Raw genomic sequence first — 25,539 nt, 5'->3', positions numbered from 1 at the left:
CATCATCATACAATTTCCGTCATCGTCTCCACAACTATCATTCTAACCAACAGCACCACCAAAACCACTACCATAATTACCCCTCACCGCCTCGTCTTCCTCCTCCTCCTCCACCACCACCACCACCGCTACCACTATTCCAACCACTACCACCACCGGCACAATCATTCTGACCACCAAGACAGCAGTAAAAATTATGCAATTTGAGCTCTGAATGAAACTCGAGTCATATCGCTGTTGTTGCTTCTCCATGAAAACTTTAAGGTTACTACGTACTACTGAAAACCAGAAATATGTAAAAGCAATATTAATATCGCCGTTGAGGGATTAAAGCATCTCTTTAATTTTTTGAGTGAAGGAAATGGACTTGTATTGTCAAGGTGTTGTCGCATTATGTCTCGTCGCTTTATTTTTTAGTTGTATTCTCTTTCGTGATTCATTTTTGATTACGTTTGGAAGAATTAAAATCTACTGGTATTGTCATTTCATTGTGAATGTGATTATTGGTGGTTGAAATATTTTTTGTTTAAAGGCGAAAAAAAAATCAAAAAAAAATTTTATTAAAAAAAAAACAAAAAAGAATAAAAAATAAAAAATAATATATATTATATATTATATATATATATATATAATATATATATATATATATATATATATATATATATATATGACCGAATCCTCTTTGCCCCACCACTGTAAATAGGCTAGAACCGCCATTGAAGACTCTTAGCCTCTAAGCCTAGGTGAACAGAGCTCGACGGTTGTTCTCTTTTTGCTGGGTTTTTTTTTTTTTTTTTTCTGTTGCGGAGGGGGTGGAGATTTATTTCATTGTTTCGCTTTGTTTTTGCTTTGTTTGTTTGTTGTTGTTTTTTCTTGTTTTTTTTTTACAATTACTTTTTGTTTCGTTTTTTATTTTTGTTTTGTTTACTGTCTGTTTCTCTTGTTTTGTTTTTTGGGTGTTTTTATTTTATTTTTATTTTTTGGTTATGTGTGTTTGTTGTTTTTTGTTTGTTTGTTTTTTGTTATTTTGTTTTGTTGGTTGTAGTTTGTTTTGTTTGTTTTGTTTGTTTTGTTTGTTTTGTTTTTGTTTTTGTTTTTTTTTTGTTTGTTTTTTTTCTTCTTTTTTGTACTTTTTTGTGTGTGTGGGGGGGGGGGGGGGGGGGGTTGGGGGGAGATGGTTTGTTATGTTTTTGTTGGGGTTTTTTTTCTGTTCTTTTTTTTTTTTCCTTTTTGTAATTTGTAAAAGATAAGTATGCCAAATCTGGGAAGAAATTCTTCACCACCAGTCTGATAAAAGGCATGGATCTAAACGCGACATGGATAGCGCATTCCCGTGTACCCGATGTGCACATGTGAGCAGATCTGATAACGGTACGCAAATATGGGCTTGATTAAACATTATTGTGATATATAACATTTTGCGTTGGTTTGAGAGTATTTCTATTACAACAATGAGCAGTAACAAATTGTCATCAGATAGGTATAGATAGAACGCGCTTGGCTAAGAAGCTCACAACATTGCTATCCGGAAGTATAAAGGACCAACACACAAAACTGTGTGTAACCTTGAATGTTTATAGATAGTTCGAAGTTGACGTTACTCAGGTCTTTGTTATTGATTTTTGCCATCCAAGTTTATGAGTAATTCTCACTAAACTGTATTAACCTGTCTATAAACGTTCATGGTTGCACACAATTTTGTGTGTTGGTCCGTTATACTTCCGGATGGCAATGTTGTGAACTTCTTCGCCAAGCGCATACTATCTATAGCATACGTTTTAGTGAGAATTACTCATAGACATGGATGGCAAAAAACAATAACAAAGACCTGAGTGACGTCAACTGCATACTGCCTATACAAACAAGTTCACGTCGCATGTAGCTTATTCACATTCCTCAATACGCTTCCCGCTTCCCGAGGCTTCATAACTTTCAGCAGATCGCACGGAACTTTTTGTCTATTTCATATACGTAATATTTAATATCAACATGACACAAGTCGCTTATTGGGCGTCTTATTTTTATTTTTTTTAATTTTGTTTGTTCTACAAGCCGAACAATAACGACTGTCTCTATCAATATTATATATTGAGGGCGAGAAAAGGGGAAAAAAACAAGCCCGGAAAAGTTTAAAAGCATGCAGCCGAAATACTATAAATTATGCAAGCAAGTCTGAAAATTTACTATAACCCCCATTTCTCATGAAATTTATGAACAATTATTTCAAGAAAATATTCTGAAATTATTGTATTCCACGATTGTATCAATAAACGCATCACACAATAAATGTCATATTACTATCGAAAGAATTTGGACGTAATTCTCAAATTTGAATGTGATCTGTCTATTCCTCAATTTACTTTATGACTGTTTCCCCATGAACCATTGCTTTTCTAATAGCTTAGATAGTGAGTCGATACTATCTTTTTTAATTTTGAATTTTAGTTTTGCTTCTGTGTAAAATATTGTACCGCTCTTATAAACCATCAATGACCAAATGCTGAAGTCCACTGAATTCAAGTCAGCGTTCATTGGAGGCCATTCATCTTTGTAAATAAATCTAATATTATGTCTGCTCATTTTGAAAATTATGTAACATTGTAAGGAGAAATAAAAGCTATTCCAGATTCTATTCCGATCTGTCATTTTTATTTAAACTAGATGAGGAACTTCTCACACTATTAACACCATACCTATACTGTTAGTAAATTGATAATTCATTCATGTCCAAGGAATTTACCCAATGGAAACCGTACGGTGCTCTTATTGGCTAACCAACCAGCGGCCTCAATGAGAATAATATCCGCCATTTTGATGTTGGCTGGGAATCGCGTTACTATAGTAAACAAGCGCTGATCGGCCGTTCATGAAAACAAGTTGCTGCTCGCTCGTTTAACTCAAAATTATTCAAAACGATCTCTCTAAAATGATATAAATGTGACTTCTTAAGGTTTTCTTCACGGTCAAAACCACACAACATTCTATTAATGATTACGTCCGAGGCAAAAAGGAATATTGACAGGTCGACCGAGAGTTGAACTCGTGAGACGACAAACATCAATGCGAAGTGTAGCGAGAGTCAAGCTATTGTTTGTCTTGTCCTATTCTATATAGAGAAAAGGATAAATAGTATAGCCTCGTGTGTGAGTGGTTGCGTGTCATAGTCTTGTTTTTAAATTGTTTCTGTTGTTTATGTGTGTAGTGAGGACTCTCTCACACTCAATTTCAATGCCGAAAGAGGAATTTCCGCACACAAGAAAGGGGAATTGGGGTGGTATTTGGCATACATATTGTATAGTATCTAGTTCTAAATAGATAACTGATTAAAATTATATTATGATATATAAACACAATGCCAAATACAATTCCGAAGTTTCCTTATTTCAAATGAAGTAAAGCTCCAAAACCTAATGGTAGTGATTGTAGTACTGAGCGTTAGTGAGGTGATGTGGTGTTGGTGGTGGTTGTAGTTGTAGTAGTAATATTGATGATGATGTGGTGGTGGTGATGATTGTAGTTGTAGTAGTAGTGGTAGTGATGATGATGTGGTGGTGGTTGTAGTAGTAGTGGTAATGGTAATGATATGGTGGTGGTGGTGGTGGTGGTTGTAGTAGTAGTGGTCGTGATGATGATGTGGTGGTGGTGTTTGTAGTAGTAGTGGTAATGATGCGGCTATGTGGTCTTGTAGTATGACACTCGCTTCCGGATGGGAAGGTCCTGGGTTCGAGCCTCGCGCTCGGCACATAGTTGAGTCCTTGGAAAAGGCTCTTTACTCACATTCTCTCACCGTACTCAGGTGTAAAATGAGTACCTGGCCGTTAACAGAGTTGTCTTTGTCCGAAAAATTGTAATATCGCCTAACAGGCGTCATGTCTCGTCCTACATGTTAAATGTTGACCAGGGACCCCTTGTAAAGCGCTTTGAGCACATTTAGTAGATATTGCACTATATAAAGCTCAATTAAAAAAAAAAAATATTTCAATGATGATGATATGGTGGTGGTGGTTGCAGTAGTATTAGTGGTAGTGATGATAATGTGGTGGTGGTTGTAGTTGTAGTAGTAGTGATAGTGACGATGATGTGGTGGTGGTTGTAGTAGTAGTGGTAGTGATGATGATGTGGTTGTGGTGGTTGTAGTAGTAGTTGTAATGGTGATGATATGGTGGTAGTGGTGGTTGCAGTAGTAGTGGTAGTGATGACGATGTGGTTGTGATGGTTGTAGTAGTAGTGGTAATGGTAATGATATGGTGGTAGTGGTGGTTGTAGTAGTAGTGGTAATGGTAATGATATGGTGGTGGTTGTAGTAGTAGTGGTCGTGATGACGATGTGGTTGTGGTGGTTGTAGTAGTAGTGGTAGTGATGCTATTGTGGTGGTGGTTGTAGTAGTTGAGGTAGTGATGTGGTGGTGGTTGTAATAGTAGTGGTGGTGGTGGTTGTGGTAGTAGTGGTAATGATGATGATATTGGTGGTGGTGGTTGCAGTAGTAGTGGTAGTGATGACGATGTGGTTGTGGTGATTGTAGTAGTGGTAGTGATGATGATGTGCTGGTGGTGGTGTAGTAGTAGTGGTAGTGATAATGATGTGGTGCTGGTGGTTGTAGTAGTAGTGTTAGTGATGATATTGTGGTGGTGGTTGTAGTAGTAGATGATGTGGTGGTTGGAAAACACATTACAGGTTATTATAATACATGATTACACACATTCTCTAACTTCATTTTTTGACAGCTTCGTTGTGCCATAAATATACGCAACAGTTCTGAAACATTTTATTGTGGATTTTGATATTGTTTGTTGTTTTTCTTGTGTCGTTATGTTGACATAGATACCGAATGAATGGTAATTACTACATTCTCAGCCAACAACAAAATGGCGCTGAATGCTTTCATTGGTGGACACTTTTTAGGCTTCGTACGTATTCTCATTCGTTTAATTCTATGTTCATGTCTATTATAAACAAAAATATTTTATTCGCTCTTTATCTTATATATATGCCTTTCAAATGAATGAATTACATTTTGCAAATGTACTATTGCCTATGCGCAATAGTAATATTATGTATTTATAAAGGAAGGCAACTTTTTTCCCTGTATCAAATGAAACAATTGAGCAGATGCTCTTTATTTGCTTACTTATTTCCCCCATCCCAACACCCCTGCATCCCACTAACATTATTGTAACCCGTTAGTATTATTCTCAACATGAGATAAAAAATAAATAAAATATATAAAATTCCCTTTATTATCCCCATGGGGAAATTTGTCTCTTGGGTCTATTCCAAGGGACGACTGGGATGACTCATAGGATGAGACATCTGGCATGTAAGGGGCAGTGCAGCGCCACAAATTGAGTTATGGCGAGGTAACTTGCTCAAGGCCACACAGCGCGGTGTTGGGTGATCGAACTCGGCACCTTTCGGGTACGAAGCAAAGACCATACCGTTGAGCCACGCTGCCCCCCCCCCCCCCCAATCAGTGGTGATATCAATGGTTTGTTAATTGAAATTGAAGCTGGGGGGGTGCCTCTATTCAAATGGTTGACAAAGTGAAAAACCTTGGCACATTCTTAGACTCTGGACTGTCGATGGAGCATCAGGTTAATAATTTGGTTAGATCTCCCTTTTTCCAACAAAAAAAGATTGCTTCCATTAGACGGTTCATATCTGAGGATGTGACCAAACACCTGGTTGTGTCCCTCGTACTATCAAAATTGGATTATTGTAATGCTTTACTGTTTGGCGTTTCGCAATATAATCTGAGACGTCTTCAGATTGTCCAAAACAGCGCTGCCAGACTAGTATTCATGAAGCGTAGGTGCGATTCTGCCAGACCTCTGCTTCATGACCTGCATTGGCTGCCTGTTGAGAAAAGGATTAAATTCAAAGTTTGTGTTTTGGTGTATCGTTGTCTTGAAGGTACTGCCCCTTCCTACCTTTCGGAATTAATTGAAAGATATTCAAAACCCCGCCCCTTACGTTCGGCCACTGATTCCACCAAACTTGTTGTCCCTCGAATATGGAAAAATGCTGGAATGAGATCATTTTCTCATTTCGGACCCTCTGTTTGGAACCCCTTACCACAGAGCGTTCGTGAAAAAGAATCTTTGTCTATTTTTAAACGTTCGCTTAAAACATAATATCTGTTTCGTCTTTAGTAGATTGTATGAGAAGCAAGATAGGTCTGTCTGGTTTGTGTTGTGTGTGTGTGTGTGTGTGTGTGTGTGTATGTATGCTTGTGTGTGTGAATGAGTATGTTTCAGCCAAATTAATATTTGTAATTTAAGCGCTTAGAGTCTGGTGTCTCGGAGTTATAGCGCTATATAAGTTTTCAGAATTATTATTAAATCCTTTTCTTTAAATATCATTGCTCATAATAGAATGACAGAATTTTGCACTTCAGTAAAAATTTTGTTCCTGTGTATTCGTAGATCTGTCTACCCACCAATCAGTTTACCTATCCATCGGTGTGTCCGGTATAGCTAAGGATATGTCTCTGAGTGAATAACCAAATCAAGGCTATAAGAAATATCCAATAAATTAACCTAGCAAAAATCCGCCCTCACCGCCTTAATCAAACAAATGATTGCCAGCAACCAGTCCGCCAACCAGCGCATTTGACTCAAAACCACCCTTTACGGATCAGATAAGGAACAAACAACACTAAATCGATTTTCTTAATGAGAGAGGGTGAAAAGTGACTTTCTCCTCGTCTAACTTTTATTTAATTAAATTTTACTATTAGGTATACATTAGTTTAATTATGTGTTATTGTGTGAAGCTACTTTAATTGATTTATTCTTACAGTATTTCTGCTTTAACGGTGCGATTAATATGAACCTGATCTTTCCCTATCTAAAGTGCCACTTCTACCACTACTTATCTTCTTTAAATTAAAACTTTATTACTTTCTGTCGGTTCGCCAGGATCTATCCTACAGAACGCGACAGTCTTAAAGTGTTATACAAAATTGTCCATAGTTTTGATAAAATTGAAATCAATACACTTTTTAAGTTCTCTCATATAAAGTTCGTCCGCCGCAGACAAATATGAAATCTTTAATCACATATTATTCTTTCACAACTATTTGGCAATTTTCTTTTTAAATGAACAGCTGATACACGGAACAGTTTGAAATTTATGACCAAAGACTCCAAATATAAACCAATTCAAAAATATCACCGACAGGGATCTCCAAAACTTAAATTGTAAATTTGATGAATAAGATTTTAATTGATATATTTTTGATTGTTTATGATTTATATATATAACGATCAAAGTTATGATCATATCCAGCAATTTTCGGCCTGAACCTGTCTTTTCCTTCTTTTTTTTTTTAAGGCCTTCGGCCTAAGCAACTCTCTTTTTTCTAACTTGTTCGCGGTTTTTCGTCACTCATTGCCATATTGACATTCCAACGTGGTTTAATCCCATTTTCTGCCACCTTTGTTTTGGTGTTCATGACCACCTTGTCCCACGTTTTGGCGTCGATGACCACGTTGTTCAAGATTCAACAAATTTACGCCCGTAGGCGAAAAAATCAGTAGCCTATGAAAAAGGCGAATTAAAAATGTTTGAAAAGAGGTCATTTCCGGTTTTCAACGATTGCGGTCAACCCTCTTTCCGTGAAGTTCTCGCAAAATCGTCATTTCATTACAAACCATCAACAATGGCAGAACGGCGTATTATGACCGATGACATAAAAAATGTTGACTTCGAAACTAGTGAGGAGGTGGATGTTACCCCAACATTCGATCACATGGGGCTTAAAGATGATCTTTTAAGAGGAATATATGCATATGGTAAGTTTATTATATTTTTTAATGACTCAAAGTCGGAGATATGTTCAAAGCACCTATTTTCGATAGTTATGTAGTTGACGTGTGTCTTGTTCTTGACTTGTAGATATCGTGTTAAAGTCAAAGAAGGAAAAATATATCAAGACGTTAACTCCGTCAATTTTTCTGATTTTGTTACAATGTGTGGAATTGTATGATTTATTAAAATAAATGGTTATAGAAGAATCAATCGTAGGAGTAGGAAGTTGGTGGAGCGGAGTTGAGTAAGAGTGAGAGGAAGTAAGTGTAAGAAAAAGAAGAGTAGAGTCAGAGAACATTTTTTATGAACAAGAAGTCTAGAAATCACCTTATGAGCTTATTATTAGCTACTCGACTCTGTCTTTGAAGTGTGCCCAACTTTGTGTCAACTCTACTAAAGTCTAAAGTCAGTGAAAAATCCCGTTGGAGTTGGATTAACTCTTTATTAAGATTCAACCCGACAAAAACCGACAACGACATAATATTCATGGGCGGGGTAGTCAAGACTGGCCTCAGTGTAAAATCCAATCGTTGTGAAGGAAATGACAGGCCCTGTCACTGCCGCAGGGTGTTTTCAGCTTTGATTTTTACAAATTTGCCGACAGAAAAGAAAATACGTTTCAGAAATTGCGATTTAAATCCTATTTTATTTGCGGGTGAAAATCATTGACATTGCACTTTGTTTGGTAAAAATCGGTAAAAAATTACGACTTTGGTGATGAAAAATGACTTTGAAGACCATTATTGTAAACTTTTAAAAATATTATGAATAATTTATAACTCCCTTATTTGTGGGTCGATTTTGTCATTCGTGGTATCAATTTTATTGTAATAAAGAGATAGGAACTTCAGAGTTATTTTTTCTGATGCGAAATTATTACTTTGTAATTTTAGCACCAAGAAAAAAGTCGGTAAATAAATTTGTTACACCTCTTTGATAGACCGCCGGGGTCCGTTCGTGTAGAATTGTGAATCAAGCATCTCAAAGTCTTCGACCAATCACAGGCTATCTATCCAGCTGGCCGAAACAAAGACGCTTCTCACCGTCGATGTATTACGCTATTGTTATGCAAGAAATATAACACCTTATGGAGTAGGCCTAAAAGCTAAAATCTAAAAGTAAAAAATATAATTCTGAGGAATTTGAAAGTCACATTGCTGAAATCAGCTTGAAAAAGAAGTACATTGGTCTTTGTTTCATAAAAATCGGTTGAAAACCAACTGTTTTACGAATAAATTTGATTTTAAAAATTGCTTTTGTTTATTTTAGCTTTTTTTAGCAACTTTTTTATTTATCGGCCGATTTTCTTGATTTTTATATCATTCTTTATATCTCAAAGAGACGAGATCAGTGATATACTTTGTTTGTTTCAAATTAACTACAACATAATTTGGCTTTTTTACCTATCGACCATGCCTGGATAATTTATTCAACAACGTGGCGATGTGACGCAACTATTCCATGGCCGTCTTCCACTGCCTCAACGATGATTCAATTCATTGTTGACGGCTGTTGACACGTGAGCTGACAGAACGACCAATCGTTGAAGGGTCAAGATGTTCAGTAGCCAATCGTTCTTCGGTCAAAAAACTTATGAACTCACGAGAACAAAAGTTTGAAATTTGGTGATGGACGGACCTATGAAATCGCTTCTGGGCGGAGTTTAGCCATGAGTGACCGTAGAAAACGAAAAGGCGACTACAGATATCAAAGAGTAGGCTTATATCATCAAAGGATGTCTACATGATTGACATGGCCATATAGGGAACTCATTATCTACTCCCCCAAAAAGAATCTGAACACGAGAGGGTTAATAAAACCTATTCTCCCCAGCCCCAACCTACTTTTACTTTTAAAATTTAAAAAGTTTAATAAGATAATAATAATGATAATAATAAGAAGAAGGCTGTCGTTATTGCCAGACATGTCTGCCAATAAAGAAAAACGATTATTGGTAGACATCTGTCTGAGATCTGGCAATAACCAAAGGTGGCATTTTTATGCACCTCTGTTGGAGGTGTACAAGAACGCACCGTTTTTATGCACCTCTGTTGGTGGTGTAAAAATATGCACCCCTGTTGGCGGTGCTGCTTGAAGCTCGAAGGAAAAAATAACGAGATGTGTTGAATTCTAAGCTTCAATTTATTAGATGAAGACAGATACTGTGGAAGTTTCAGGTTTCTCCTTTATCGACAAAACACAATGAATAAAACACGGACATATTAAATATGTGTGAATTGAGAAGTTAAGGTGACTAACCGAAAACAATGATGGGACAGGAAATATAATACCCATTTGTAAGGAAGTACGAATTAAAATGTGACAATAGATATTAATCAAGTTAATAAAACACCATTTTTATTTGCCACTTGGGGTGTAAAAATAGTAATAAACCCCTGGAAAAAGAGGCTTCTCATCTTATTTTCTGTGAATAGACCCATCTACGTCCATGAGTTTTAGATAGTTTTAGATTGTAGTTTAGCACGCTGCCTAGTGATTAACGATGTACGTTTATACACTGATAATAATTAAATAATAATAATTTTAAAAATCAAAGGTAAAAAGAAACATGACACACAAATACTGATCACAATAACCAAAATTTAGATAAATAATTTTAGAAAATTAAAATCGAAGTTTTTTAAAACATGGTAATGGTAAAAAGTTTTTGAAAAGCAACAACAAAAATAAACAAAGGAAAATGGAAATAGAAAAAAGAATAAAACAATAAAAATACAAAGACACAGTAAATGTATACACTGATGATAATGATAAAATATTATTAAAATGATCACAATTGATGCGTATAAGTGCAAGTTGATAACACATTGAATGGTACCAATGTTCTTTGGGGTTGTTTTAAAAGTATAATTTATAATAATAATAATTGATTAAAAATATGTCCAGTAACTATTTTATAAAAAATTAGTTCTTTCTCAATAAAATGAAATTAAGAAAAAAATTATCCACACTGGAAATGTGGATCAAACTTAGTACTTTCAAGGTTAGAGTCTGACAGCATGTCCACTACGCTACAGAGACACCTGATTGTACATAACATTTAATAAGGTCTTTCTAGAACATTATTTTACCTTCAATGCAGGTTCTATTTTCTGGTTTTAAATTTCGATTTTTTAGATTATTTTTATTTTATTTATTTTTTTTTTTTTTTTGTTATTTACAAAGACGTACAGATGTCACAATATAACTTTTGCCATGTCCAAAAATACATAAAACAGCATCGCTGATGAATCGCGTGGAATGCGTGTATGCGTAATGCAGATGCATAAAAACGATCCGTTAAGATACACTGTCAACGGAGTTGCATAAAAACATTACGATATAACCAAAAGCCTGGCCTTTTCGTTATTGGCAGACATGTTTATCTCGTTGGCATAAGGGTTTTATGCAAAATGCCACACAAGGTCTGAAACATTCCAAATATTCTGAAGAAATGCCAGTGGTTATTTGTGTCCCAAATAAGTTAATAATATCAAGTGATATTTAACATTTACACAAGATGAAAGTAAATAGTGCTCGAATTCCAAATCCAGCTTTTAAAAAAAAAAGAAATGGATCAATGAAATGTAAGTTTTTGACACTTTGAACTGAAAATGTGAAACTGGCAATTCACCTTTCAGAGTGTTTTGTGCACCTCCTTTGACGGTGTATCTTAACGGATCGTTTTTATACGTATGTGCATTCCACCTAATTTCATCAGCGATGCTGTGTTTCTATATTTGGGCGTGGCAAAAGTTATATTGTGACATCTATACGGCTTTGTTAATAGAAGAATTTAAAAAATACAAAAAATAATCTTTAAAAAATCAAAATTTTAAACCAGATAATAGAAATTGCATTGAAGCTAAAATAATGTTTAAGAAAGACCTCATTAAATGTTATGACCAGTCAGGTGGCTCCGTGGTGCAGAGGACAAACTTCAAAGTACTTGGTTCGATTCCCATTGTGGACAATTTTTTTTATTTTAAAAAAATTTCATTGAGAAAGAAATCATTTTTGTTGTTATAGTTACTGTACATATTTTAATACTTCAAATTAATCTATTATTATTATTATTATTATCATCATTATTATTACCTTTATTGTTGTTGTTTTTATTATTAGTATTAATTATATTTTTTTAAAAACATCGATACCATTCATTGTGTTATCAACATGCGCTATTTAAAATTCGATTGTTATCGTTTTATAATATTTTATCATTATCATCAGTGTATTCGTTTACTACGTCTTTGTCTTTTTGGGGGATTTTTTCAAAAGCTTTTTAATCATGTTTTAAAAAACGTATTTTTCTTCTTTGTTTATGATTGATTTACTGGTGATGGGAACAAGTTGGTCAATAACGATAGGGCTGATGGTAGGGACAAGGTGGATAATAATAATAGCAGTGGTGGTAAAGGCTCAATGGGTAGTAGCGCCAACGATAGTACTAGGGACCCAATGGATAATATTGCGTCTGATTAGCTGATAAATACCACGAAAATAGCCTCCTTTGCCCATCAGAATCTCACTGATGATATCACTAAAGCTAAAACATATTTTTCTTCTTTGTTTATGAGTGATATACTGGTGGTAGGAACTTAGTGGACAATACTAGTGGCGCTGGTGGTAGGAACAAGGTAGATAATAGCATTGGTGGTGAGGATTCCGTGGGTAGTAGCGCTAGCGATAATAGTAGGGACCCAATGGATGATAGTGCGTCTGATAGGCTGATAAATACCTTAAAAATATCCTCCTTTACTATTTTCACTGTATAGTGAAATTAGTCTGTTTAGTAATTCACTATCTTCTTTCTCATTTGTGTGTAATCTATGTCTGATTCTTGAAAATAATATTCTCAAATAGGTTTTGAGAAACCATCAGCAATTCAACAGAGAGCAATCAAGCAAGTTGTCAAAGGAAGGGATGTTATTGCACAGTAAGTGGTTAGTCCAATAAGTCATTATTTTTCTTATAATTTTTAACTTGTTGCAATACTTTAATAACACTTGATATAGGCGTTCCACTTTAATGAAGTTCTCTACAATATGAATATGATAAGCAGTGATGCGAAAACTTTCACCTGAAAAAAATCTGGTCTGGAGCAAAAAATTCTGGGTTACGGGCAACTTCCGTCAAATTCCAATGATGTCAAATTGTTTCTCTTCCCCCCCCCCCCCCCCCCCAACCACCACATCATCTTCGCTGTCGCTACTACTACAGCTGCCACCACATCATCATCACTACCACTACTACTACACTACCACCACCACCACCCCATCATTATCCCTCAACAACCACCACCACCACATCATCAATATCACTACCACCAGGACTACAATCATTTATTTTTGGAGCTTTACTTCATTTGAAATAAGGAAACTTTGGCATTGTGTTTATATCATAATATAGTTCTAATCAGTTATCTATTTAGAACTATACAATATTTAAACCCAATGCCAGATACCGTCCCAATTCCCTTTTCTTGTGTGCGGAAATTCCTCTTTTGGCATTGAAAATTCTCTGAGCGGTGTCTGATAATCCTGTGAGCCCAATTTAAAGTTGGCATGTCTGGATGTCATATTTTGAATGAAACTATATTTTCTTTTTAGTTTTACCATTCCTGTCATGAAAAAAATGCCAAGGTGGGGAGTGTTACAAGAGCATCAGACAAGATTACGTCAATAACAATAAATGCACACCCCTGCAGTTTTCCAACACCCCCCCCCCCCTCTCTTTTTGTTTTTTTGCTGTCATCATTTAGTGTTTCGGACATTGATCTGGTACATTGATGAAATGCAATAATAGAAGATATAAGAAACTATGCATGTAATTGAGTCATAAGAAATCGAAAAGTATGAATGCCTAATAATTTCTTCCATCCTCTGATATTTTCGTACAATGTGCATTTATCTGGACATATACTACCTAAGTATGACCATATTAATTTTGAATCAATCTGGTCCGATCATGATAAAATACAGGGCCTCCTCTTCCCTTAACTTCCCTTAGAGCTAGCCAAATAGATTTCTTCACTTCCTTTTCCTCCCACCAACCTCCCTTCTCTCTCTCTCTCTCTCTCTCTCTCTCTCTCTCTCTCTCTCTCTCTCTCTCTCTCTCTCTCTCTCTCTCTCTCTCTCTCTCTCTCTCTCTCTCTCTCCCCCCCCCCCCCCACCCCCTTTTTAAAATTTTTTTTTTTAGAAAAACTTAATAAATTTAGCAAATTATTTTGTTTTGGAGAGACATTTTATATCCCATTATTTGATTGAAATGTCTGTAATGAATTTCAGAGCCCAGTCAGGTACCGGTAAGACTGCCACATTTTCCATTGCTACCCTACAGTCCCTCGACACACAACACAGAGTGCTCCAAGCCCTAATATTATCACCAACTCGTGAATTAGCACTACAGAGTCAAAAGGTGAGTAAAGTTAAAACTGTAAGAACTGTAAGTTTAGTTTTTTATGTTCTTTTGGGGGAATAAATGTAGCATGGCGAAGAGTGTTGTTTTTGTGAATTTATTATTTTAAAATTTATGGTTTCAATTTAACATATTTATCTGGGGAGTCTTTTCTCTATGTTTAAATTGACTTCATGTGAAATTACTTTGAAATAAAAATATCTAAATATATTATGTATTGGAATATCCCATTATTTAAATGATAAGCACATATTTCTCTTCACAAGTGTCGATTGGCTTTGAACCAGAAAAATAAATTTAAAGGCAAACTGCTCAACTTGCTTAATGATTGTTGAAATTAGCATAAATTGTTGTTGCTGGATATCCTTGTGAATGTAGAGAAATTAATGATTTAGCCTTAAAGGTTTAGTTGTTTTTTTTTGGGGGGGGGGGGGGTGTTTGGTTTTTTTTTTTCTTTTTTATTAATCATGTTTTGTTTTTAAAAACAAAAAGTTGCTATTATGATGAAGTAAATAGAAGAAATCATGAGGACTGAACTGTACAATGTCGAATCTCATTTTTAAATTGTTGCAGGTAATTCTTGCTCTTGGAGATTACATGAATGTGCAATGCCATGCATGTGTTGGAGGTACAAATGTGGGAAATGACATTCGAAAACTTGATTATGGACAGCATGTAGTGTCAGGAACGCCAGGAAGAGTCTTTGGTAGGACTGATTTTTCAAAGTTGGGTTTATCTATAAGTTAAAGATGTTAAGGATTGGATTTCTGTTGCATGTATGATACATTTTGCATTATACTTTTGATGCTCCCGCTTTTTTGTAAGCCTCGGAACACCATTTCAAAATAGTATTGGCAATTGCTTTTATTGTTATGACTAGACTTTTAAAAACATTTTCACTTCTGTTTAATTTGCACATATAATTTGTGTTTTTAATTGGAATCTAATGTATGATAATTCCCTTTTGGAATTAGTTGCGTTTCTATAGAAAGCCAACAGTGGTGGTGAATCATCAGCATAATGACTTTCCTTGATAAAAGAGTTAGTTTTTTCGTTTACCCTGTTGTTTTTAACATCCTTTGTGCATTCTTTCCGTAGATATGATCAAGAGGAGACACATGAGAACACGATCAATAAAAATGCTTATTCTTGACGAGGCTGATGAAATGCTGAAAAAAGGTATGCAGTATATTAGAACTTCACTCTTTTTTATGAATTTTAAAATCTGGCTGGATGAATGGATTTGATAACCTTTCCAATTTTGAAGATAATCAACTCTTGAATTTGTTTGGTTCCTTTGTTGTCTTTGGCAAGCAAGCCTTCTGAACGACCATTATATAACCACCAAAACTAAGTGCTTATTTGAATTTTAACTTTTCATACACATTTATTAGCTCTCCTACATTTTATGTTCGATTCCCTTTGTCTTTCTGCACAGGTTTCAAAGAACAGATATACGATGTATACAGATACTTGCCACCTGCAACACAGGTTGTATTGGTTTCAGCCACACTTCCTCATGAAATCCTTGAGATGACAGAAAAATTTATGACTGAACCCGTCAGGATCCTTGTCAAACGGTTTGTTCCATTATAAAAAAAATTCTGTGGTTAAACCTGTTTCATACCTGTGAAATGTCGGACAAATGGGGGCGTCCTTGAGATAATCAGTTGTTTATTATCTCAATTGCTCTAAATGTGGGGGTTAGTGCAGTAAAAATGGGGCTTAAAGGCAGTCATTCACAATTTTCCTCCTTGTTCATTTTTTGTCATCATCAGCACTGACTATTGTCAATATTTTAAAAAGAATTGAGTATATAGACCTGTTCACTGATCAGTGGTGATAGTATGCTAATTCAATAACCTTTATTGTTTTCTTTCTTCATTATTTAGCATTGTTGCTAGGATACTAAGTTAAATTCTTATCTTTTACTATCTATAGAAACTTTTTTTGTATTTTTTACCTATTTCAGTGATGAGTTGACATTGGAAGGTATAAAGCAGTTCTTTGTTGCTGTTGAGCGTGAAGAGTGGAAATTCGATACACTCTGTGACTTGTACGACACCCTGACCATAACGCAAGCTGTTATCTTCTGCAACACAAAACGAAAGGTAGACTGGTTAACAGACAAAATGAGAGAGGCTAACTTCACCGTTTCTTCAATGCATGGAGAGATGCCACAGAAGGAAAGAGAAGAGATAATGAAGGAATTCCGTTCTGGTGGAAGGTAAGTCAGTAACTTCCAGTTCTATTGGAAGCTTGTCATGCCCGTTTACATTTTGATCTGTTTGGAATTTCTTGCTACTGAGTCATATTTCAATTTATTGGTACTTTATGTTGACATGTGGATCAGTTATAAATTTTTCTTCATAGTTCATAAGAGTATTGAAATACACTGTTTTATATCAATCTGTCTTCCTGACGTGAATTTCAAAATTCCTTATCCTTTCACATTCTGCTTTTCCTTGTAAGACCAGAATATGATAAGAGTAGAATAATGTTTCATTGACTTATGAAGAAATTGTGAGTATTGTTAAGTATTTATTGGAAGGAGGTAAACATTTCAAGGAGAGCAGACAACAGAGAAGTAGACAGTCCAAACAGGAAGTATGACTTCTTCATACTAAAAATTTTTGGGTTTATTTTTTTTTTGTTTTTTTTTTTTCATCACAAATATTTGTATTCCTGATCTACAATTGTACTATATCTCTTTCAGTCGTGTCCTGATCACCACAGATATTTGGGCAAGAGGCCTTGATGTACAGCAGGTGTCTTTGGTCATCAACTATGACTTACCGAACAACAGAGAATTGTACATTCACAGGTTTGTGCCCTAGAAAGTTTCTGGCATTATGTCAGTAAGTTATTGAAATATCTTTAAGCTCCTCATATACTGTGAAGACTTAGATTGTTTGATCATAACTCCATCTGTATTATTTATCCCAGAACTGGTGTCCATTAAATAAGCAAGCTTCTGTCACTTTTGTAGTTTTGCTATCACGATTCATATAAATTGTATGATGAATATATATGATTTGGGTGGGATGGCTGAGTGATTATAGGGTTGTCCTGGTCTTCTCTTTCCCATTCTCAAGATAGACCTTGATGACAAACTTATCATTTGGGTTGACATTTTATTTATTAATATATTCATTGGGTGATCAATGGGGTTGTATTTAAAGATTTTTTTTTTAAAAGAAATTTTTTCATTAATTTTTTTTTAATTGCACGAGTAAGTTGGGTAGTATTGGGTGTTCTTAGCAAATTGATTTATCACGTTTTGTGATTTGTTTCCTTTTTCTCTTCTCCCTGTATTTAGAATTGGCCGATCAGGTCGTTTTGGACGAAAGGGTGTGGCCATCAACTTTGTCAAGAATGATGACATTCGTATTTTGAGAGACATTGAACAGTACTATGCCACACAAATTGATGAAATGCCGATGAATGGTTTGTGCCTATATATTTTGGATCCATTTTTTCTTCTTCTTTTTTTTTTTACATTGTTCCTCAGTTTGCCTATAAGAATTTAAAACATGTTTTAGGGTTACAGTGGTACCTTGCCATATTGCCAACTCAGTTCATTTCTTTTTCCCATGATTGTCCTGTTTTTGTCACAATTCTGCTGGCTTTATTTGCTGCCTTTTTCACTCTACGTCAGATATTTTTTTCATAAAATATTTACAACTACATGTACTTGTTTCCTAATTTAGCATTATGTGTATGGATTGAATTTCCCATTTCAAAGAAAATTATTCATTATAATCTTAGCCACTGAAAATGAAATCCTGATTTTAAAGTTTTTCCGTGTGTGTCAATGTTTTAGTCATGGTAGAATAGGGGGGTTTTGCTTTATGATTTATGCGCTTACTTTATTATATTTTCTGCCTTTGAAATAAACCTGAAATGCAGTTGATTTTTTAATTGTCTATATCTTTCTTTTTCAGTTGCGGATCTGATATAGATGTCCACAGTGGGATTTGGTGCTGCGCTTCACGTGTCCATTTTTTTTTTTTTTTTCATCATGTTATCATCATTCATTTGTCTTGTGTTCGATTGTTATTTTATCTGGTCTTAATCCCACATGACTGTATACTGTATATATGTTGCAGCGAATGACACAATCAGTTGGATTGTGAAAAGGTTTGTACTGAGACATTGCCAAGTTCTGTTAGATCAATTTTTATTTTAAAATTGAGTTCTTGTCGTAAATGATTAAATCAACCCTTTTTGTAAATCTTTGGGAAATAACAAAGCTTAATTTCACTTCTATATATATTTTTTACAGCTAGTCAAATTGAAATATGAAATTTGAGAGAAGTTGCTGGATACCTTTCAATACATCTGATCATTACTTCATGAAAAATCATCCGATTTACTTCAAATAAAGATTAAATTGCTCTGAGGAGCATATTCTTTCGGAAAATGAAAAAAATAAATGCAAATCCAAAATTTTCACCGTCTGTCTGATTATGTCATGCACTGCACATATTAGAATTATAATATGGCAGGTGTTGCCTTCGGGCTTTAAATTGAAATAAAGCTTCAACAGATTACTCATATGTGTTTTGTTTTGTTGTTATATAAATTTACTCGTGTTTGAATCGTCCTGTTTGTTGCACAATTCCAAACACTGTGTAAAATAGTATTATGCTGCTTTGTCCCATGGTGGACAAAGAGGTCATTTTGCATTGTCTTTGATTTCCTTCTATCTGTTTTTCCTTTCCATTTTGCTCTCGTCTTTGTCCTGGATCAGCATTGCTCACCTTTTTTTCTTGATCCAAGCGTGAATCCTTAGTTGTAAGGGAGGCAGTCAAATGTATACTTTCATTTTTGAGAGATATTTTTTTCCTCGTGAATCATGTACTGTACTTTGTAAACATTTGAGTGTATCTTTCATAAGGTATCCTTTGCTTGTGTCTGGGTGGGGTTCCCTACTTCCACAGTAGGCAGGGAGGTACATACCGTGTCTTCTATCCCCTTATATCTGTTTTCCAACATGCTTTCTGTCTTTGTCTTGGTATGAGATTGCTTGGTTTTGTCCCGACCCTGTCGGAGTCCTTGGCTGGGAGGGAAACAGTCAATGCATAGTTATTGTTTTGGGAGATGATATTTTTTTCCTTGTAAATTATCTCTCTGTTATGTATTATTATATTTGTTATTTTTAATGTATAATGAAATGTAAGCATTTGAGTGTATTCCTCTTTGTTGGATCTTGTGCTTGTGTCTGGCTGCGACTTATAGGTGATCTCAGACTACGTACATTGGCGGTATGCTCTTGGAATCTACATCTGATCCCTATTTGTTCCCAATTCCCCTTTGTTTTACTTTCTCTTGGGTGATTTAATTGTAATTCAAGAACTTTCTACTACCCCATTTTCTTCCTTTTTACTGGTGCTGATATAACCTAAATGTGTTGGAAGCGCCGTAAAACCCTTAAGAACAAAAACAAAACTTTGCTTGTGCCTGGATGGGACATAATAGGCACATGAATAGATTATTCATGGAATCTTCTGTTCATGTCTTACTTTGTCTCTGGTACCTTTCCTTTACCATCTTTTTTACTTGCACTGAAATGACCCTAATGTGCTGCAAGCTCTATATAACCCCTTAAACGTCACCATTTGGTTTTTGCAATATTTACACCTGTTGCCTCTTTTTATCTTGGGCAATCAAAGAAGTGGGTAGAATTTCCATTTGGACAGGGGAACATTGGACATTACAAATTGATGGGTTCTAATTTGTTTGATTGAGATATTTACCAATTGCTCCTTGAACCGCCCGTTGTCAACCCACCCTTGAATCGCCTGTCATCGCCTGCTAATACTGCCTCTCATTTTATTTCCTTTAACTGCCATAAGATAAACTAGAGATTATTACAGTTTTCTGCATTAAATTCCTGGATTCCCGTTCATTGAATATAAATTTCGTCAAAAGATTCTCCATGATGGCAAATTTACATTAGTTCAAACTGAAATTTTCCTTGATCAAAACGGCGTTCAAATTTTTGACGGACTTACTTCGTGACCAGCTTGATGATAATTTTCTTTTTATTCAATTGAAATAATTTTTTAAACATGTACCACATAATTTATGCGGAGTTGCACCATATCTGCCAACCCTTCCGCTTTTGGCAGAATCATTCCTATTTTCACTCTTCCTTTTTGTACTGTTCCCCCATTATCTCTCAAATTCTGATTTTCAAAAATGATGATAATGGTAAGAATTTTTTTTTTAAAGAGCAAAGGGGGGGGGGGGGGGGGGGGGGGGGTGAAAGAAATGAAATTCCTATTTTCTGTCTCAAATTCTGATTTTCAGGCCTTCTGATTCCACTTTTGGGGATGTGAAGGGTTGGCAGATCTGGTTGCACCCCTTGGTGAAATGAAATAAGGTAGGATTCGATGACATCATTCAAAGGGCTAAGTTGCTGGAAGTTGTAGGCTGTATAAAACAATGAAAAAAAAAAAAGGAATTTAACAGCTTGGATCTGGTACTAGTACTAACCAATAGTGTTGGGCATATTGTATCGAAACCCCTTCCCATTCTTCCTACATCCGTTTTCCAACTTGCTTTCTGTCCGTCTTGGAATATGATTATTTGTTTTTTTCCTGGCCGTGGCCGGATTCCTTTGCTGAGAGGGAAACCTACATGTTTAATTACAGAAGTGATCTCCGTCAACATATGAATGTAAGTAATTAATAAAGTTCCCTTTATCATCCTCAAGTGGAAATTTGTCTTAGGGTATAATTATAATCCAAGGGAAGGCTGGAACAACCCAGGTGTCAGTCGCAATGCAGCACTGCAAATTGGGTTAGGGAGACTTGGCTTGCGGTTGGCCACATGGTAGATTCCAGGCAAAGGCTATACTGAGCCACACTCCCCCTTCCCCGTCAAGTCGTTATGCCAAGGCATATGACCTGTTCAGGCCTACATTTAAATGTAGGATAAGGATTACCTTACAACGGTCGATGATGAACATCGAGAATGACAACACCTAATTATTGTTATATCTATTCACCCCGACACCTATGTACAGTACGACACAAACAATTAATAATACACTGAATTCAGAAATAGTGAACCTTTTGAGATCTTTTGAATTATTCAAGGCATACAGAAAAATAACAAAAAGAGGAAATAAAGGTGGAAGGAAGCAAAAACAAAGAGAAGCCAAAAACAACTCAGTCAATTAATTTAAAATGCAATAATTTAAATTCTACTTATAACAATGAAGAAAGACAACGGAAAACCACCGTCACTCAAAAACTTTCCCAGGACATCAGCTGTCCCGAACACGTTGAACGTTTCAAACTGGTGCGAAATGAAACAATCACATTGGCCACGTGGAATATACGTACATTAAACTGGTCATAGCCCTATGCAAATAGGGGGGAGCACGTAAAAAATTCACATACAATACAACATTAAGGTCATGTCAACGCTGGAAAATGGGATTGTAAAAAGTTCTAGAATTACAATTAAAGTACCCAAGATAAGGTAATACAAAGGGGAATTGGTTCAATATATTTATTTTTTTTGTTTTTAAGGGTTTTACGGCGCTTGCAACACATTAAGGTCATATCAGCGCCAGTAAAAAGGAAGAGAATAGGATAGTAAAAAGTTCTAGAATCACAATTAAAGCACAAAAGAAAAGGTAAGACAAAGGGGAACGGGTTCAAATAGGGAACAGATGTAGATTCCAAGAGCACACCGTTAAAGTACTTAGTTTGAGGTCACCTAAAAGTCTCATCCAGACACAAGCACAGGTCCCAACTAAGAGGAATACACTCAAATGTTTACCAATCATATAATGTAATATGTAAACTAAACATAATACAATGCATAACAGAGAGATGATTTACAAGGAAAAAAATATCATCTCCCAAAACTATAACTATACATTCGACTGTTTCCCTCCCAGTCAAGGAACTCCGGTAAGGATCAGGACAAAACTAAGTAATCTCATTCCAAGACAATGACAGGAAACAATTGGAAAACAGGTATGGGGGGATAGAAGACACAGCATGTACCTCCCTGCCCACTATGGGAGGTCAGGATCCCCACCCAGTGGTTCAAATAAGAAACCAGTGTAGATTCCAAGAGCACATTATCAAAGTACTTAGTTTGAGATCACTAAAAGTCTCACCCAGACACAAGCACAGGTCCTTACTAAGAGGAATGTTTGTTTTGTTTGTTTTTAAGTGTTTTACGGCACTTGCAACACATTTCGGTTATATCAGCGCCAGTAAAAAGGAAGAAAATGGGATAGTAAAAGGTCTACAATTACAATTCAAGCACCCAAGAGAAAGTAAGACATAGGGGAACTGGGAACAAATAGGGATCAGATGTAGATTCCAAGAGCTCACCACCAATGTACTTAGTTTAGCTTCATCTATAAGTCTCATCCGGACACAAGCACAAAATCCAACGAGGAATACTCTCAAATGCTTACATTATACATTCAAAATAACAAATATAATCATACATAACAGAGAGATGATTTACAAGTACAAGGAAAAAAATACCATCTAAAAAAAGAACTATGCATTTGACTGTTTCCCTCCCAGCTTGGACTCCGGCCAAGGCCAGGACAAAACCAAGTAATCTCATTCCAGACAAAGACAGAAAGCATGTTGGAAAACAGATTTAAGGGGAAAGAAGACAGTATGTATCCCCCTGCCCACCATGGGAGTACTAAGAGGAATACACTCGAATGTTTTACTGTAATATAAAGGAAGCATAATACAGTGTATGACAGAGATGTGATTTACAAGGAAAAAATATCATCTCCCAAAACTATACATTTGACTGTTTCCCTCTCAGCCAGTGAGCCAGGCAAAACCAAGTAATCTCATTCCAAGACAAAGACAGAAAGCAAGTTGGAAAACAGATATATGGGGATAGAAGACACAGTAAGTACCTCCCTGTCCACTATGGGAGGTCAGGAACCCCACCCAGTGTTCAAATAGGAAACAGATGTAGATTCCATGAGCACACTATCAAAGTACTTAGTTTGAAATCACCTAAAAGTTTGTTTTGTTTTTGTTTTTAAGGGTTTTTGGCGCTTGCAACACATTTAGGTTATATCAGCGCCAGTAAATTGGAAGAAACTGGGATGGTAAAAAGTTCTAGAATTACAATTACAGCACCCAAGAAAAAGTAAGACAAAGGGGAACTAGGAACAAATAGGGATCAGATGTAGATTCCAAGAGCATACCACCAATGTACTTAGTTTGAGATCACCTATAGAGCAGTAAAATAAGGTGCCCCAAACGTAAACAATAACAAGTTGCTAGTGATTTTCGTTAGGGACCGGAATAATTTACGCACAATATAGGTCTCCCAATTTTGTAGTTTGAGTTGTAGGCAATACACTTTCAGTATTGAAAATATGTTTACATAAAATCTAACAGTTGCAAAAATAATAATAAAAGGCTAAATTATTCTGAAAAGCAGGCTCCGAATAATTCTCGTCTTGTTCACACCAGCGCAATAATTTGCTCTGGTCTAAAAATAGATAAGACTGTAACTTTTGATAAATTTTACCTTTTGATCCATAAAATATCCATATCTAGACATTATTTGATGCATGATCGAGTATTTAGGAATATGTGTTTCTTTTGCCACCTAACAGCCAAATTTTAAAGGTTATTTTTTTTCTATACGTGAGCTGTCAAGACAGGAACATGTTTGCCATATGCTTCTAGACCTTTGTTTACGTTTGGGGCACCTAATTTTACTGCTCTATAAGTCTCATCCGGACACAAGCACAAAATCCAACAATGAGGAATACACTCAAATGCTTACTACATTAAAAATAACAAATATAATAATACATAACAGAGAGATGATTTACAAGGAAAAAAATATCATCTCCCAAAACAATAACTATACATTTGACTGTTTCCCTCCCAGCCAGGACTCCGGCCAGGGCCAGGCAAAACTGAGTAATCTCATTCCAAGACAAAGACGGGAAACAATTGGAAAAAGGGTCTGGGGGGATAGAAGACAGAGCATGTACATCAGCACAAGATCCCACTAAGTGGAATACACTCAAATGGTTACAAATCGTATATTAAAAATAACAATACATAACAGAGATGATTTACGAGGAAAAAAATATCGACTCCCAAAACAATAACTATACATTTGCCTGTTTTCCTCCCAGCCAAGGGTTCCGGCCAGGGTCAAGACACAACCAAGTAATCTCATTCCAAGACGAAGACAGAAAGCAATTGAAAAACATACACGTGGATATAAGACATAGTGGACACAGCAAGTGCCTACCTCCCTGCCCACTATGGGAGGTCGGGAACCCCACCCAACAGGGGCTTGTAATTAACTCCCGAATCTATCCATCACCATACACCTCTATTCATTCAAATTGATTGATTGTTTTTAGGTGTTAACAGCGCTACCAACACTATTTAGGTCATTTAAGCGCCCGTTTCTAGTTTTTATCAATTTTTATCCCTCTTGAGACCATTGCTGCTCAATCGTGTTAATATTCTTGTAATAAATTTTTACAAACCATAATAGTTACATGTTTGCTATTTAAAATGTTTGTTTACAATTTCTACAGGAGTTTTTTTTTTTTTTTGTTTGTTTGTTGCTTTGGGTCTCTTCCAACACAATTGAGGTTATATGAGAGACCGCTGAAACAAAAAAAACAAGCAATCTAACAAAAATAGTACAAATGTAAATCAAAATCATAACCTAAAGATATCATAAGCTAAATTATAAATAACCAAGAACAAACAGGCAGAAGATTTACAGAGAAAAAAAATATCCCCTGTCAAAAATACAATCACAAACCAAAGAAGCAGGATAGGCTAGTAAAGAGAAGAAGAAACGACATCACTATCGGATCGTACACCCATGCGAACATCATAGGTATATGATTCAAGGGTGATGCTCCCATCCAACCACCCGTCTACAGGAGTTCATATTCCTGCAGATACTTTAAAATTGTTAATGGATCGACAGACTGGAACAGAGGATTCAAGTCCCTGGTTTCATAATGTTGTGACCATATCTGTTCTGTGTACATTCTATCAAAATATGTCGAACTGTGAGGTCACAGTTAGGTACAGCTACTACAGAGGGGCTTTTCATCCTTTTCTAGAAGGAAACGGTGAGTGAGGACAGTATGTCCGATCCGGAGTAAAGTTATTTTGACCTCGTCTCTTTTTTTTCATTCATTCATTCACATTGAAATCATTAAATACACAAGAGGAAAACAACACATTAAATTTCAAACCAAGGACTTGTTTCAAACTAAAAGGAAACAGTGACAAAAGCGGAAATGATATG

The 25,539-nt window shown here is 35.7% G+C and overlaps 1 protein-coding gene across 1 annotated transcript; it reads left to right on the top strand.

Moving 5' to 3' along the window:
• Positions 1-7,612: 7,612 nt before the first annotated feature.
• LOC144972700 (eukaryotic initiation factor 4A-III) lies at positions 7,613-18,782 on the top strand. Its single transcript, XM_078914243.1, has 10 exons — positions 7,613-7,793; positions 12,676-12,748; positions 14,100-14,229; positions 14,803-14,935; positions 15,328-15,408; positions 15,668-15,809; positions 16,202-16,456; positions 16,946-17,053; positions 17,549-17,676; positions 18,174-18,782. Exons 1-10 carry the CDS (start codon positions 7,661-7,663, stop codon positions 18,188-18,190), a joined length of 1,200 nt encoding a protein of 399 aa, XP_078770369.1. The 5' UTR covers positions 7,613-7,660; the 3' UTR covers positions 18,191-18,782.
• Positions 18,783-25,539: the final 6,757 nt, after the last annotated feature.

The sequence above is a fragment of the Berghia stephanieae genome, chromosome 1 (genome assembly GCF_034508935.2).
Source record: "Berghia stephanieae isolate SIO BIC M18660-M18661 chromosome 1, UCSD_Bste_1.3, whole genome shotgun sequence".
Classification (NCBI taxonomy): Eukaryota; Metazoa; Mollusca; class Gastropoda; order Nudibranchia; family Aeolidiidae; genus Berghia; species Berghia stephanieae.
Note: the sequence above shows the minus strand (reverse complement) of the source record. Positions and strands in the feature narration are given on the sequence as shown.